This window comes from Nesoenas mayeri, assembly GCF_963082525.1.
Source record: "Nesoenas mayeri genome assembly, chromosome: 8".
In the NCBI taxonomy this organism is placed as follows: Eukaryota; Metazoa; Chordata; class Aves; order Columbiformes; family Columbidae; genus Nesoenas; species Nesoenas mayeri.
Genome location: NC_137554.1, coordinates 21113532 through 21129975, shown reverse-complemented (window position 1 = coordinate 21129975; position 16444 = coordinate 21113532). Strand labels below are relative to the sequence as shown.

The window sequence follows — 16444 nt, the reverse complement described above, 5'->3', positions numbered from 1 at the left end:
ACAAACCCGCACCCAGCTAACCTTGGCTGTCCCCAGAGGCACTGCAGCAGCCATTTCTGTCACTGCTGACCTGGGCTGGCCGTGTTCCTGAAGGTGGAAGCTCTGCCCTACCCTGAGCCACCCAGTCCTCGTTTTGTACAATGTTAAGTTCAGGCGAACCACAAAAAGACAATTAGTGCTAAGGATTGGGCTGACTTTGCGATACATTCAGAAGTATGTTTTGTCGACATTCATGGAATCCAGCATTATAGATTTTGCAACTTTTGTTTATCTATGTGGACTCACTGAGGTGGTGTTTCCAGCACTACTATTCACATTGTTTTTAATACTTTCCTTTGAGCCCCTTTAGCAGTTCCACATTAATCATTATGCTCCTTGTTTTCCTGAAAGGCCTCCTTAGCCTGGGCTAGGCGGTGCCAACGCCACATTTTGCTGCCAAGAAGGGGCAGTTCTGTCCCGGATCACTGCAAGATTTGCCTTGCACAAGCACTCGCCAGTTTCTTTAGGTCACCCTGCAGCCCTGCCAAGAGCCGGGCCCTGCTCCCCCGAGACCTGCCAGGCTGCCAGCAGACACGCTGGCCAAGATGCCGGCCCTGCCTGCTGCCGGGCCGGCTTCGGAGCCAAAGTCAGGGAGCCAGGAGCCATTCCCCCCGGTAACCCTGTTTACCACGGGCCGCTTTGTGCGGAGCACAACGGGAGCACAGCAAGGGGGGGAAGCCCCGAAGGACGGGGCACACAAGGCCCGGCATGGGGCAGACCCACCCGGCTGGTCCTGACTGTGGGGCCTAGCGTGTGCGAGGAGAGCTCTGGGGTGAAAAACAGGGAAAACCGGAAAATATTAGGGTGGCTGTGGGGAGCATTAAGGAAAAACGGAGCTGCTTCTTCGCACATGGCCGCTTCCTGCTGTGTCCCGGGGGGAGGGAAGCGCTGCTCGCCGGAGGAGCTGGGAGGGGGTCTCCGAGGGACAGGGGGCTCTCATTTGCAGGGGGGCTCCCCCCGGGCCGGGCCGGCCACGGCCCCGTCCGCGCGCCCGGCAGCGCCGCCCGCCCTCGCAGCTCTCCCGCCCGCCCTCGCCCCACAATGCATCGGGCGGCGCGGCTGACATGGCGGCCGGGCCGGACTGAGCCGCTGGCGTCGGGGCCTCCAGCAGCTGGAGCCGGGCATGGCGGGGGCACAGCCCCGGCACCCCTAGCGCCGCAGCCAGGTACCGGGCTCCAGGGGCCGGGGGGGCCCCGCCCAGCTCGGTGGGCCTCCCCCAAGGGGAGGGGGTGGCTGGGCGCGCTCTACTGTGTCTCCCCGAGCGGGGCGGGGGAAGGCGGGCTCGAGGGGGGCTGTGTCCGCGCCGGCGCCCCCCGCCTCAGTCCGCGGCGCCCCAGCTCCGCCCTGCCCCGGCCCTCCTGCCCTGCCCTGCCCCGCCTCGGCGGCCCATCGCGGCCTCCCGCGGCCGGGCAGGGTGGCGGCGCCGGGGCTGCCCCGCGCACCCGGCCGGGGGTTCCGGTCATCGCCCGGGGGGGGCAGGGGGACACCCCCAAGGTCAGCGGGGAAACGGAGCGGCCCCACGGCCGCATCCCGGCGGGCGGCGCGTCCCGAGCGCAGCGCCCGAGGGCTCTGCGGGGCCGGTTCTCCTGCCCGGTGGCATTAAATAACGGCGGAGGGAAGCCCCACTGCAGGTGGTGAACCCCCCGGGGAAATGCCCCCTGTCCTGGGCCGGCCTCAGGAGCGGTGCCCCCCTCAGCCGTTTCTTGCCAAAGAGGTTCTGCTTTCTGTGGGTTACAATGTGCCTGAAACGCCACACAGGCATCCCTTCGTCTATGTGCTTGTGCTCTTTTGTTGGTTTATCTTGTATACAAATAACAGCTGAACGACTTTTCTGCTTTTGCAATACGTTGCAATTTGCCAGTTGGCTGAATGTGTCGTATTACCTGAGGCCTTCTGGCTTTTAAGGTTGTTGCTGGGTATAATAAAGGACGAGCTTGTAGCGTGGAGAGGAACAATGTAATCAGGTTTAGGTTAAGGTAGGGATTAGTACATTAAAAAGATGGTTGTATTGAAGTATGGATCTAGCAATTTTTTTATATTCATGCCACTTCCACATCACTTGGCTTCCTGTCCTGGATTCAAGACTCATTGCATTTGCTTGAAAATAGGGGATACATGTTATTTCTGATTTTATTTGACTTGTGCTCCTGGTTTCAGTAGGTACTTTTTGGATAGTCTGACCCTAGATAGTTATGACATAATTATTTCCATGACAAGTGAACCATCCATGGAAGTAAGACTTTATTACAGTATATGGCAGAAGATGCTATATTAGGAGTGAGAGGTCTCCTCTACAAACATCAGTTTTGCAATGAGCTTTTAAAATATTTTTTTTTTCCTAACTTTAGTGAAAATGCCTTCATAAAATTAATTTTGGGGTGGAATTACTGCTTCCCAGAACATATGTATTGGGATATGTTCCCAGAAAATAGCTACAGGGGGATCAGAAAGTCCCTTCTGTGTCCTTTTCTTGCGCAGAAGACAGCCAGGGCTTTTCTCTCGTACCTCGCCTGGTAGAGTGAAGGAAACCACCAGGTGCTGTGGGACACCTGCCTGGTGTGGGAATTTACCTGGTTCTTCCTCTGAAGGGGAGAAGAGAGATGGGGAAGCAGGATTTCCCTGTGTCCTGCTTGAAAGCCAGATATCCCTGGCAAGCTACTCTTAAATGTCTTGTGCATCTGCTTGTCAGAGTAATGGTTTTGGATTGTGTATTTGTGTTGATAGCATAAAGCAGTTCAAAATTTTGCCTAGCCTGTTTTCTAGTCTCAGTGCTTGCTTTTGAAATTTTACAAATTGTTTCTACTAAATTAACTTTATTTTTGTTACTGTCTCAATGAAACAATGTAACACCCATACTGACTTGTACCTAGAACTCACAGAAAGAAGAATCCTGCACTTTTGCTTAGTGGATTCATTTGCAGAATGGAAGCAATCAAGAGGAAGTCAACCTTTCTGGTGCTTTTGGCTCATTAAGACTATATTGTATATTGTTTGATAAATTGTTTAATTACACATAAATGATAGTAAGTCTTTTAACTTGGAAGTACTAAAAACTTATTACCTAAATTTAGTAACAATGCATATGTCTCATTTTTCTTTTTTCTTTTTTTTTTTCCTAACCAGAGGTGGATGCACACATTTATATACTAATACTGTATCCTTGCTTCATAATTTTTGGTTCTCATGTTCTAGGAAATCTTTGGGTAAAGGCAATTTATCCTGTGTTCTTAAATTATTTTTTCTTCCTGTTGATGTATGCAATAGTATTTCTAGCAAGAAGTAACTTTCAGATTTTAGTTTTTGGTGTCAGCGAAGCGTGATTTGGGAGTCTGGAATCAGTTTTGTTTTACAAACTGTTTTGACTCGGTCTGTATACCAACTGTATGGATATCTTTTTGAAAACTTTTCTAAAGTGGTGGTTTTCAGCATATTTCTTTCAGTAGTGAAAGTGCTGGATCCTGGTAGAGCAGACATAAGGATGCTGGTAGAAGATCCATTTTCTTTAGCTGTAGTTTGTGAACCAGTTTGCGACTGGTATGAAGTAGTTAAAGGCTGCCCCTTCCTCAAGGTTTACAATTTGGGTGAAGGGATCACTATTGCTCAAATACAAGATCCAGATAAACTTCTACACCACAGGTACATACTGCTGTATCTTTATGTAGTGCAAACACCAAGTGTAAATGGAGGTTTAAGAATAAGATGGATAAATTGAGTTTAAATGTGTAGGTGCCGTTTAAACCAGTTTCATGATCGGTTCAGGCCTTTGGAACCTGGTTTAGCCTCTGAAAGGCTTTAAACCTAATCAGTGCTGTACTGTTTTTTCCAGCCTCCTGTCCTGTATTGGTACAAATATTGTATTTGTTTGTTTTTAAAGTTAGAGCTACCTTGGATCAGTTCCCTAATCTGGTTACAGCGTGTATCTTGCAGCATACAGCGACACTCCAGGCAGGTGGTTCCCCTCTTCTGGCTTCAGTGCTCACTTCAGTTGATTATGAAATATTTAAAGGACCATTACAGTAAAACCTAGGGTCAGAAACAACAGGTACTAAAGCATTAGGAATCTTTATATGAAATACAGAGTTAAGGGAAGGCATTGTAACTTCTTTACACAGCTGGTGTGACTGAGGGTGGCTTTCCTGAGTATGGCACAGGGCTCATTGGCAGTGACAGGTTCAGAAAGCGGTAGTTCTTGGCGTTTGGTGACGTGCCTCTCTCTTACCTTCCCAGTGAGTCATACCGTGTTGTAGGAGAGACAGCGGGTGTCAGTGCAAAGAGAGAATGGTCTATAACAAGCACATCTTGTATGGATCTCTCCTATCCAGTGTCTTCTGCTAATTTCTTAATTTAATTGTAAGATATTTGCACCTGTTTATGTTACTATGTTTTGCATCAAGCAAAGCCTTTCCTGTTACTTCAGTCATTCAGTAGTACTTTTGTACTTTATAATCTTGTTACAGTTATGTACTTGTTTATCTAATGATCAGCCCTTAGTTTTCAGTCCTCCACGTTGTAAATACAACATCAGAGCTTCCTACTGAGTTACAAGTCTTCCCTAAGCCCAGAGTGCTAGTGTCATTTGCATCCCTGGTTTGTGTGTTAAATTTTGTGTGTACTTCCTTCTAGAAGTAGTTCAGTAGTATTACATTTACTAGCCTAAATTCTATAGCCTGGAGAAACAGGAAGATCTGAAATGCTGTATAGCACTTATATGTCTGTTACTAAGAATACCAAAGGGTTTATTGCTGGAGGAGCCTGAGGCGTTTTAGTGGCCAGTAATCTCTGATAGATTTAGTTAATTTGGAAAAACATCAAAGATTGATGATAGTTTGTACTAAGTTATGTCTAGTTCATCATAAAACAAACGTAAACATGTGATAACTTTTTAAAAAACTCTTGGCATCAAACATGGGAGAAGCTTGAATGGTTTGTAGAAGGCCTCAGACAAAAAAAAAAAGGGCCTAAGGCTATAAACGGTCCAGGAAAGAGCCACCCCTCCAGCACATTGGGGATGGCTGGAGACATTACCTGTGCTACAATCTGAGCAGAGCACAGTGGACAACCTTTCCTCCTGTCTCCATCTGTAACCTTTGTTTGCTGAATTTCCTTTCATTTTTGTTGAGGAAGTTCAGCTGGGCTATATTGGTAATCAGGCTGTGGGGGTTAATCACCCCACATACTACTGGAAGCCTGGCTGGGGAGACTGGAGCTTACGAGACAATCGTAATGGGACAGATAAGAGCAGATAAAGTAGAGGTCTCCCTATCTCAAAGGAGGGAGTGTTTTATAGAAAGAGGACAATAACAATTATGTTTGTAGTACTTTCGCTGTTCATATTTAATCTAGTACTCCCTGGGGAAATGAAACTCATGAGACTGTTGTCTTTGCCTTTAGTTGCTCTACTACACGCTTGTTACTTTTGGATGTTTCAGCTAGTTGGGACCAAATTTTAGAACATATTTGCAATAATGTCAAAAGATGCTTGAGTTTCTTTATATTTTCTGGAAAAATCATGCCTCGGTAGAGGAGAGCTCTCTGCTGAGGGGATGCAGGAGGAAGTTATGTTTCCTCTTAGGGAGCAGCTGAGAATGTTGTGTAAGTTCCTCCAGCATGTCTCCTGTGCTTGCCCCATGGGCTGTGATTCACGGTATGACAGAGGAGCATAGAATGAATGTATAGGAAACCTGGTATAATCAGTTCTGCTGCTAATTAAATGATTACAAAATAAATGCTTTGCAAAAGAGCAACTCAGAATGCTCACAGTTTAACTTGAGCTTTGTCTTTGCCAAGGCCCTGTTACGGCAAATTCTGACCCAAAATGTATGTGTTTGAAGGACTTGGATACAATTGAACAACTTGAGAAGAACAAGTGAAAGGGCAAATGGGTAGAAATATCTTCTTGAAAGTGTTGGGTTTTTTTTAATTCTTATTTGGAGGTAAGCGTTACCCTGAGTTTTTGCAATTCAAATGCAGAATTTTCTAATGCTAGTCTGAGAGAAGAAGGAAACAAAAGAAACTGGCAGAAATGAAAGTGAAACAATCTCGTTCCTTGTCTTGTGAGTCTAAAATGAATTCTATAGTAGTGAATTCAAAGCTGATTTTAAACATTTTTAATTTGATTGTTGTAGGTGTATATAAGTTTTATTATTTTCTAAAGTTTGAGGTCAGATGGTGCCTTCTCTGACCTCATGCTGTTGTATTTCAGCCAGATTAGTTTTCTTCCAAGAGTGAAGAGTTGAGGTAGGTTTCAGAGGAGTGACTGGCACTTTACATTCAGAAAGCAGGGGAAACTGAATCTCTTGTAACACCAGTATACTGAATAAATGAAATATTTCAACAGGTTAATCAATCACACTCTACTTTGCAGGCACAGGTGAAATAACTCTGTTTGTGTTGCTGGCCTGCCTTGGAGAAAATTCTTCTTTGATTCTAGGTCTGGCAATTTGGTATGAGCCTGTGAATAAGCTGTGACATCCAGGTCTCTAACAAGGTGCCACCTCAGCACTGATTCACCCCGCTCTGGTGTTTTGTTTTCAACCATGTTATTCTTTTTGGAGGCACTCCTTTCCCTTCTCTTCCCTTTCTCATATATAAATGGACAATATCTGACAGGAGGAAGGATCTTTTTGAGACTGTCTTGGGTTTAGTAGTGGTCTCTTTTTTTGTTTTTCGTGTGAAGTTTCATTAGTTGGTTTACTTTCCAGTTCTTTGTGAGATGGTAACGTGTTTACTGTTGAATATGTTACAGCAGTTTAGATTATGTTGTGTTTCCTAAATAATTTTGGTATTAAAGAGCAAAAGGAAAAAAAAAATCCCAAAGTACAACAATATTATCATTGCACTTGCATTTCAGAGCCTGAATTTCATTGTGGAACTTTTTTTTTTGTACACAATATTCTAGTCTTATGAAATTTTGTGACCTATCTTTATTCATATTTCTCAGGAATAAAGAATATATCAGGGCTTTTTAACCTTACCTACTCGCATGTGGTTATACTCACTCTCTTACTATATAATGTGATCACAATACTCAATTTATTAGCTGGGTTATAGTTTTTACTAGCAGTTTTTTTTTCCTGTCACATTTGTACATTTGATTAAAGCTTATATGTTCTCTTTGAGTACATAACTGTATTTTATTGAATAGATGAGATCAAATAATTTGAGCCTACAGTAGAATTTTGTGGACTTTTTTTTAAGACTTGCAAAATATGAGTAACAATTGGACACCTACAAAAAGCAGAGCAAAATGAAGCCCTGCTTTTCCTCCAATGCCAGAGTTTCACGGTTGCTTTAAGCTGGAAGTGGTGCCAAGAGAAGTTGTCCCCACCCGACTAGTTGTTTGCAATTACCAGCTCCTGCTCCTCCTCCTCCTCCCTTGTGCCAGTTTTATGTTCAGCTGACTGGGTTTCTGGGTTTGTTCACTGCAGAACTGCACAAGGGAGGGAGCAGCCTGAGGAGTGCGAGTAAGTACTCAGGGTTGCAGAGAGGGTGTTACTGCTCCTTTTGGAGTCGATGCCAACCTACGGGAAGGTGACAGTGCGGCCTTGACAGGTTCCTGTCCGGAGCTGAAGGGTGATGTGAATGTCAGACATGAACTAGAAATGAAAATGGAACTGATGTGTGTGTGGGGGGCGGGTTGCTGGTTTGTTGGTTGGTCGTTTTTTTTTTCCCCTATTCAGGTTGAGCAACTAAAACATAAGGAATAGTTTAGAATTTTAAAAAATCCCACTCTTTTTTTAGTAACATAAAAAAACTTCACAGTAGAGTACAGTTTAAAGATAGCAACATCCCTAAGTAGCTGTAACACCTCCCCAGTGCTCTATACTGGTTGCCAGAGACAAGAAGAATTTAGCCAACCTGGGGGACCTTGGGCTGTTGTTACCACCCTGCGGCTGGAGCAGTGGGTTCAGGTGTGCAGTGGTTCCTGCCGCCGACCTTGGAAGAGCTGCGGTGGGCAGGACTGACTGCATGCCAAATGCAAATGCTGTTTAATCTGTTTGATTTTTGGTCTTTGACTTTTGGTCTAGAAGTAAAAGCCAGCTGTAATCAGTGTGTAATAGAAAGTAGTTGTAATATTAACTAAATGTATTTATGAGATGAAATACTTAGCTGTTGGAATGAATTTAGTAATACAGACTTTTTTTTTCTTTTCTATTTTACTGAAGACTTTGATGTTGACATTAACTTCAAGAAAATTCTTGTGTGTTTTTTGTTTATTTGTTTGTTTGTTTTCATTTTTGAAAGGTAATATATATTTTCAATTATGTCAATATAGGATTAAGATAACAATTTTTAGCATGTGCTTTGTGTCCTGAAGTATTTTCTAATTCATGTCCCTTTAAAATGACAGAGTAACTACAACATATAGCCTGAAAAAAAAATTGTCTTTTATAGATATAATATTCAGAAAGTTGTTTCAGTTGTTTTTTTTTAACCAGACATCTTAATCTGATCCTTCCTTCTGGTTCTATAGTACAGAAGTACCTTGTGATACTTCTAGTAGTTGTAATTAATTGATTTTTATTCCTTTTCTTCACTAAATGATAAACTACTTATTTTGATGGGTTCTCTAAAACCCGGAAATTTCACTGGATTATGCTTTTACCTACCTAATATGTATGTGGACAGGAGAGAAACTGTATTTCCAAACTCCATATCTTGGTATAGTTTTATAAAATTTATTTTCTCCTATGTCTAATATTTCATGCTCATAATTTTTTATTGGTATCTGAAGGTTATTTAAAAAAGAACTAAATCCAAGTTCTTGTTACAGATACCCTTTTCATTTTCTGTATTTGTAAGAGCAGTTCCTTACAAACAGATCCACTGATTCATGCTCAGCTTCCCATTGGAAAAACAATCTTTGAGTTGTCTCCAACACGAAGCTCAGATGATATACCACTTAAAGAATGGAGGTTTAGATAAATAAAATTAATCTGCAGCTAAGCAAATAATTTTCCAGTTGTGCTTTTTTTTTGGCTAAGCAAAATCTTATTTCATTGATGGCCGTTAACTTCTATGAAAATTGTGTCAGAAATATGCTTAAGTATCTGTGGATAGAGGTGATAGGTCAGGTTTGTTATTAATACTTTGAGCTGTATCTCTAAATAGTTTAAAAAAATCAGTTAATAGTAAAGTGGAGCTTGGTTGCTGGAAACTGAATTAGAGTTCTCTAGTTGCTAATTTGAGTGGTGTGCTTAGTGAGTGGTATTTTTTAGATGCATGTGTTGTTTTTGTTTTTTTTTTTCCCAGTGTAGCTGCAGACATCTCCGTTCTTGTTTTTTTTTTAGAAAGCCAAAAATAGGAAGGAAAGAAAAAAGCAAGCTGTTGACAGGTTTATCACTGAGTGTTTTTTACCATGTTCTGCCATTTTTTTGTCTCTTTGTATCCCCTTCTCTCTTAAATAGAAGTCAAGATGATCAAAAGTTTCATGAGTTTTACTTAAATACGGAATGTATTATGAAAATTCATTTATGCCTGTTGGGTGAATATCCTTTCTATAATGATTTGTTTTTCTTTGGAGATATTTATTTTGATATATTGTCTACATAGGGCTTGGATATTTTTCCTCCACTTAAAAAATGTCTGTCATTATTTCTTCAGTAGACAATCAGCTACGATCCTTGCCTGTACTGTGGATTTAAAACCAACTGCAAATTGCTGAAGAATTGCACTTCAAGTGGTCCCAAGAGACAGGAGGAGCAGGTCTTCACTATAATGGAAGAGGCCAAGAGCTCGAAGAATGGAAATCATGACCCAAGGAATTCTGTCCGTCTTGTCTGTGAGGAAGGCAAGGCAGTCAAAATTACAAATAATCAAAATTATAAACATAATAGAAATGACAAATCTGTGAAGGATGTTGGGAGAAGCTCTCCAAGTAGGAATAGCAGCAAAAAAAGTAAACAAAATGATGTTTGTTCTGAAAAGCAAGGAGAAAATAAATCATGCAGAGTAAATAGTTGTATTTCTGGAGCTAAAGATACGGGGTCAAACGTTCAGGATCGAAGTCATGGAAAAGCAAAAAAATTTTCTAATTTATCAGCAGCAGCGGAAAACCTGAAACAGACAAAAGCTCAAGCAGTGGGAGAAAACTTTCCAGGCTCCCACATTTCAGGGAATGGGCTCAGTATGGAAAGCTTAACAGCTGCACAGAAAGGGAAACTGGTGTTGGAAAATCCACCGGGAGTTCATCCATTGAAGACTGGTGCTGATCAGACTGGTGAGCCTGGTAAGACTGCTTCAGATCAAAGGAAAATGGAACATAAGCCTGATGACTTCAGTGAGTATTATTCACCACTGCTCTATTCAATTTTCTCCTCGTAAAATTGTTATGAATCTGAAACGGGCTTTGAAATGTTTCTGTTTGCATGTTTGGGTTTTTTTTGGTTCTTTTTTTCACATATAGTAAGTTGCTGATTGCATTTAGAGAGAGCATACTATTCATTGATGCATATTACTTAGAGAATAAGAGATTATGATAATAGCTGTCCTTTTATCTCATGCCTAAGACATAAACATCTTTGCAAGATACTTAGTGTGCGTGGGTTTCAGGCAATTTTGTGAATATAGTGTCTTGAGAGGGGAGAACCCTTCATAATGTCATTGCTACTTATGGAAATGCCAGCTATTTCTGCTTTTCAGAAACATCAGAGGAAAAATCGACAAGAAAAGTGTTTTTTATAGGTGGGAGAAAATATTTACCCTAAGTTCTGTGATTGTTTTGCTCTTTTTGTTACTAATAGCATTTAGGGTATGTTTTGGCAGATGGCTTTCAGTTTAGGGAGCTCTGGAATACATCAGTGGTTACCTTCATGAGTGTTCAGTTCTTATACATATTTTTCAGTTTCAGAATTAAATATATGGATTAGGCTTTCTCTCGCTTCAGGTTAACTCCTTAGTTCAGGATTTTTTACCCTTTTTCAGAATGTAGCTCTTTCTAATAAAAACGCTGTTTCAAGATGACGTGCTAGTGCAGACCTTCTGTTTGAAGTGTTTCCCACTATTGCAACAGCCACAGCAGTTGCTTGCATGGGAATACTAGGAAAATATTAAAGTGCATATTTTTTTAGCTAGCTTAAAAAAATTTAACAGGAAAAATATGTTGAAATGGCAGCATTCTCTGAGCAGTCAGGTCTTTGTGGACCACCATGATGTACTGTAGGGACCATCTGCCACTGAGAAATCAGGACTTGAAAACTTGCTCAATTTTGATTCCTAACTAGTCTGGGGGCACAGATCTCATTTGAAAGGAAAGAAAAAAAAAATCCGAACCACAAATAACCCTCAGTTTTGCTGATGTAAAAACTACTGGGATAATTTAAGATGTAGATGTTTGTCCAGATGACTGGACTATGAACAATTCGTAGGCATCTGGAGGAACTGGCCTTTCAGAGGTGCCGTGCGTGTTTGTGCGTAGCAGCGTTCCGCAGTTCTGTGGTTGCCAGCTGTGGGTGTCACGGTGTTGCCAAGGGTTCAGGTGCGACTCCAGCAGCCTTCTAAATCCAGGGCTTGGAACACCTGATGTCTAGCTCTGTAGGATCGTTTGGGTGAACGTCTTTAAGGTAGTTCTGTGATTGTTTCCTTAACAAAATGTATTATGTAAATAATTTTAAGCCTAATATTTCTTATTTTTGTTACAGTAGAGCATGAGGATGTTGTGTACTTTGTCCTGCATAACAAAAAAACCCCTTTCTTGCCTTGAAGAACTTTAGAGACTGTGAAGTTATGACCAAAACACAAAATGAATCTACCTTTTTTTTTTCTCTTTTTGATGGGCACTCTTAGTAGCACACTGATTTCTAAAGTGTCTTCAAAATACTGGTTAACATAGTGAAAAGATTCTAACATCCAAGGGGATGTTGGCCAGCCTTTGGACAAAAAACTGGAATGTAGCTCTAATTTGTGTCTGGCTCTTAACTGCTCTGTACTTGCACTTTTCTTCTCCTTGAGTTACTCTGAAGAAAATAACTATTTCTTTCCCTAGGTAAAATAAAGAATTCTGAATCAACTAAAGAACATACTTTGGAAGCTGATTATTTAGAAAACACCACTGTTATTGACGAATCTAATCTGACAGTTGAACAGCAACTAGGATTGAAACAAGCTGAAGAACGTCTGGAAAGAGATTATATCTCCCGACTTGAAAAAGTAGGTTGAGTTATTTGTCAGATGAAAAAGAAAATAGGTGTCTTCTTTCATTATAATCACTATATTTCTGGTTGGGTGGCATTTCAACTAGAGCTTATTGCCTCTGTTTCTTTCTTCTTTATAATGAATCACTTTAGCAGTCTAAGATATTATCCCTAATAGTTAACTAGTCATTCATCGTGGCAGATGATGTGGACTGAAAACTTACCCTTCCTTTTGTGGCACATGTGGCCTGTATTTTTCAGTTTTACAGACCTAAAGGTTTACAGTTCCCTTACTTACCTAAGATTTTCTAGGAGGTCTGGTTACCTGGAAACTTGGAATACAGGATCGAGAGGCACCTTGCGCTATCTTCAGTATATTAGCACCTTCATCTGCACTGAAGATGACTCCTTAAAAATGTTTGTCTAAACCATTCTTAATATTATCTCCAGTGAATCAAATTTCAGAGGCAGTATAGGTAACCCAGAAGTTTTACTTAATGTCTAATATAAATGTCTGTTACAGCATTTTCATTCCTCATATGTTCTCCTAGCAAAATAAACATAAATTTATTACTTTTTTCAGCAATTTTCTATATGTTGAAGATCATTACCATTCCTACCGTCTTATCTTCTTGAGACTTGCTCTTTTTTTCTTTGGTCTTGGGATTTTTTAGTTACTGGTTCATTCCTGTTGCATTTCTGTAGGCATCTAGCGTGTGACTGGTATCCAGAATTGGACATGCAATTTCAGCTGAGGTCTTACATGGAAAGAGGAAAGCTGACTTCATCTGTCCAAAATACAGCATTTGTGTTTAGAGCATCTGCTTTTTTAGCAGCAATAGGATGTTGGCTTGTAGTTTGACCAGCAGTGATCCCTGTATCTTTTTCTTAAGGAATATCCAATCAAGTCTTCCCCGCCCTTGGTTTTTTTGTACTTGATAATACCTAAGGAGGAATGGTACTTTGCTTTGATATTATTTAATTGCAGCTTTTTTATTCAATTTATCTGATTTGTTGTGATCACTGAATTTTTGTCATCATATGTCTTCTGTAATCTCTGCTAACTTGGTATCTTTTGTGTTCGTAGTCAGCACACCCGGTATTGCATTTCCTAAGTCTTCAACAAAAATACGAATGTTTTGAGCCCTGTTGAAAAGTACTTGGCACTGCATTGGTGGTGAGCCAGTGTGTGTATGTGTAGTCCAAGGACAGTTTTCTGAGCAGTTTTGCTCTCACCTTACTCTTCTTTATTTATTTTAAAAATTCAAGATACAACATCTGCTGCTGCTTTTTCAAGTGTTATGATTTTATTTAAAAAAAAAAGAATCTTAAAATTGGTGTATTGCAATTTATTTATAGCAGATCAGTTTGTCACCTATGACCTATTTTATGTGCTTATTAATAACATAATTTATTACAGAATTTTTCTAGGTGCCAGCTCTGACTGATCTTTAATTCCTTGGCTCATCCTCTTTAGCCATTTAAAGATATTCTTAAGTTTCTCTTTCCCAGTGGTCAGGAACCTTCCCATTCTCTCAGTTCTTTAAAATACAGCCACCTCTGAGATGGATTAGTATCCAAGCACTAATGTCATGAGACCTGTCTTGTTTAGATGCATCCGTCTTACCCAAGTAGTAGTCTGTAGCTTTTTTTGTCTTGCTATTTTGAGTTCTTGCCCCTTTCATTAGTCTTAAGCGTAACTAGATGATTAAGAAAGGCTTTGCAATAGAGACAAAATAAAAGGTATTACATGATTCCACCTTTCTGGCATCATCTGTTGATATAATACTGCTGATCAGTATTGTAAAGAAATAGTCCATTTCTTTTAATATCATTACTGCTGATATTCATTCAGTTTTAGAAGAGAGGTAAAATATTTTTATCTCCTTCAATCATCAGGTGTTGGATACTTGAATCTTCCAAGCTAGGCAAGTGTAACTGCCTGTAAGTTGTTTTCTAAATAGATGCTTAGTTTCATCTTACGAGGTATCTGTCTCATAGAAAATGAGGATTAAGAGAATTAGTAATAAAAGCATAATGACCATGTTATTTTAAAGTGATATTTACCTTTAGTTGAAGGGTATCAGACTTCTTTTTTTTTCCAAAAGCAAAAGATCAGACACAGTAAGTGGAAAAACTTGCCCAAATTTAGCAGTGGTTTAAGTTTCCTTGTAGTGAGTCAAATTTGTTTAACTGATCTATAGTCCACCTTAGTGTTGTTATGTCACTGTTTAAACATCTGGTGTTTTCAGTGTACTTCTCGGTTTTGGTAAATATAGATGTGTTAGAATTAAGATGAAAATGTTAAGCAGGGGTTTTTGTCTTCCAGTTTTAACTGGTATTAGTTATTGGAAGGATGCTAACAAGTCTGTGAAAATACTAAGGCCTTTTTGAGGGGCCTTTTTATCTTTCCAAAGAGCATATAAAAAAGTGTTGAATATCTATAACTCTGTTGTTAGAGCAAGAAAATAGAACTGCAGGACGAGACAGTTTAAAGTGGAGCATTTGCAAACAGCCCCTCATCATTGCAGAGGTGGTCCTTTCTGCCTTTTATTCTAGTAGTTCTTAGTGGTTTCCTGGTTGAAAAGACTCCCCAGTACTCCCTCTTAGACCTTAGGAAAATAATCATTTCCTCCGCCTTCATCTTCTCCTGAGGCTTCGCAGCTTCTTGCAGACTCTCAGAGCTCTCCATCTGTGTGCTCTATCTCTCCCAGCCTGTCTTTACAAAAAGATGCTTGTTCTTCACGTTTCTCCAGTTTTAAGCATTGCAAATTATTCGTCAAAATGGCATAATCTTATCCCTTCTCAGAGGATCCCACCTTATCCAGAGTATAGTCATTAGTAAGTCAGAAACTGGCTATCTTCCTGCTTCCTGGCCAGCCGCACCCTTTTTAATGGAACAAAAACTGCAGTACTTGCAGAGTACGCTGCAGATACGCCAGCCAAACACCACCACCATCTGTCATAACATGTATAGTAGATGGGATGAACACTCCACATTTTCTCATCAGAGAAAAGAGGATAGATGCTGAGATTTCATAAATCCATAGTTATTAAAAGCTTGAGCTGTCAGGGGAGCAGCTTACTGGCCTTTAGGTCAGCCTTAAGAGGCATAAACTCTTCAGTCTTAATCTTGCCTCATTAGAAGTTACTGAGGTGTTCCTGCTCTGGCAGGGGGATTGGACTGGATGATCTTTCGAGGTCCATTCCAATTCCTAACATTCTGTGATTCTGAGAAGTGTCATATTCAAGTTATCTCACTTCTTTTCCTCACTTTCCCCACTTGTCATATGGGTAAAAATTAATTTTCACTGTGTTTTTTGGAGATTAATGTTTGCAAGGCACCTTGACATTTCAAGTGTTGCATAATTGTTAAATACAATTTATTATTCAAATAGTTTTTGCAGACACTATTGGCAGCAACATTTTCTTTTAATCTATGGCCATTTTTCCTCAGCGCTCCCCAGAATACACCAGCTGTCAGTATCTATGCAAGCTCTGCTTAGTTCACATTGAAAATATCCAGGGAGCTCACAAGCATATTAAAGAAAAACGGCATAAGAAAAATATAATGGTAAGTTAACAAATACAATTTTTGACTGATACATGTTCCCCCCCCCCCTTTCTTTTTTTAAACGAAACAATTTTTTTTTTTTTGGTTATGTGGTACGTTTTCTTTGTTTGGTCATCCTCATTCAGCTGGAAGTTTGTGTGCTGAGCAGAGATCCACAAATTTCTGTTGCTTTTTTTCTGTTTGAGAGTAAGGACTTGATCTATGCAAGCAGAGTGGAGAGAACATTTTTGATTATTGCTTCTGAATTAGTGTCTCTGAGTAGTGGGCAGTTCATCATACTTGTAGAAAGAGAAAGCAGGATAACTTACTTGAAAACATGTTTAGTTTTTCTGTTTCTTAAAAAGAAAAAATAATTGCTCCAGGGGCTGGAGGTGGAGTTGGGGATGTAGTTTTTATCTGTTTTTTTTCTCTATTGTCTGACTTGTGAGATTTTTAGCAACATCCTTTCTGTTGATGGATAAGCAGAGAGGATAGTGTGTATAGACTAAAAAAACAGAGTTAAAGCAGGGAGAGATTCAATTCCTGAGTCACTCATCATTGCCCTGGGTTTATGTCTAATATGAAAAACAGTTCTAAGCTTTTCAAAGAGTAAAACAGTTTCCTTATCAGATACTATGGTGTTACCATTTGCTTTGCTTTAAAGAACTGTTACATGCATGAAATCCAGTCAATGGCACAGAGATTTTCTCGCCAACCTGTT

General features: G+C 40.5%; 1 protein-coding gene across 3 annotated transcripts in view; it reads left to right on the top strand.

Annotated features, from left to right (window-relative positions):
* The first annotated feature begins 1087 nt into the window (after window positions 1-1087).
* TUT4 (terminal uridylyl transferase 4) overlaps window positions 1088-16444 on the top strand; it is a 49340-nt gene continuing 33983 nt past the window's right edge. For 2 of the 3 annotated variants that reach the window (XM_080348599.1, XM_080348597.1), the window contains exons 1-4: window positions 1088-1204; window positions 9643-10318; window positions 12023-12186; window positions 15628-15744. In XM_080348599.1, the coding sequence (XP_080204725.1) occupies window positions 9757-10318; window positions 12023-12186; window positions 15628-15744 (843 nt within the window). In that variant the 5' untranslated portion in view covers window positions 1088-1204; window positions 9643-9756. The remainder of the gene's footprint in view (window positions 1205-9642; window positions 10319-12022; window positions 12187-15627; window positions 15745-16444) is intronic. The other variant, XM_080348598.1, reaches the window with a different exon arrangement.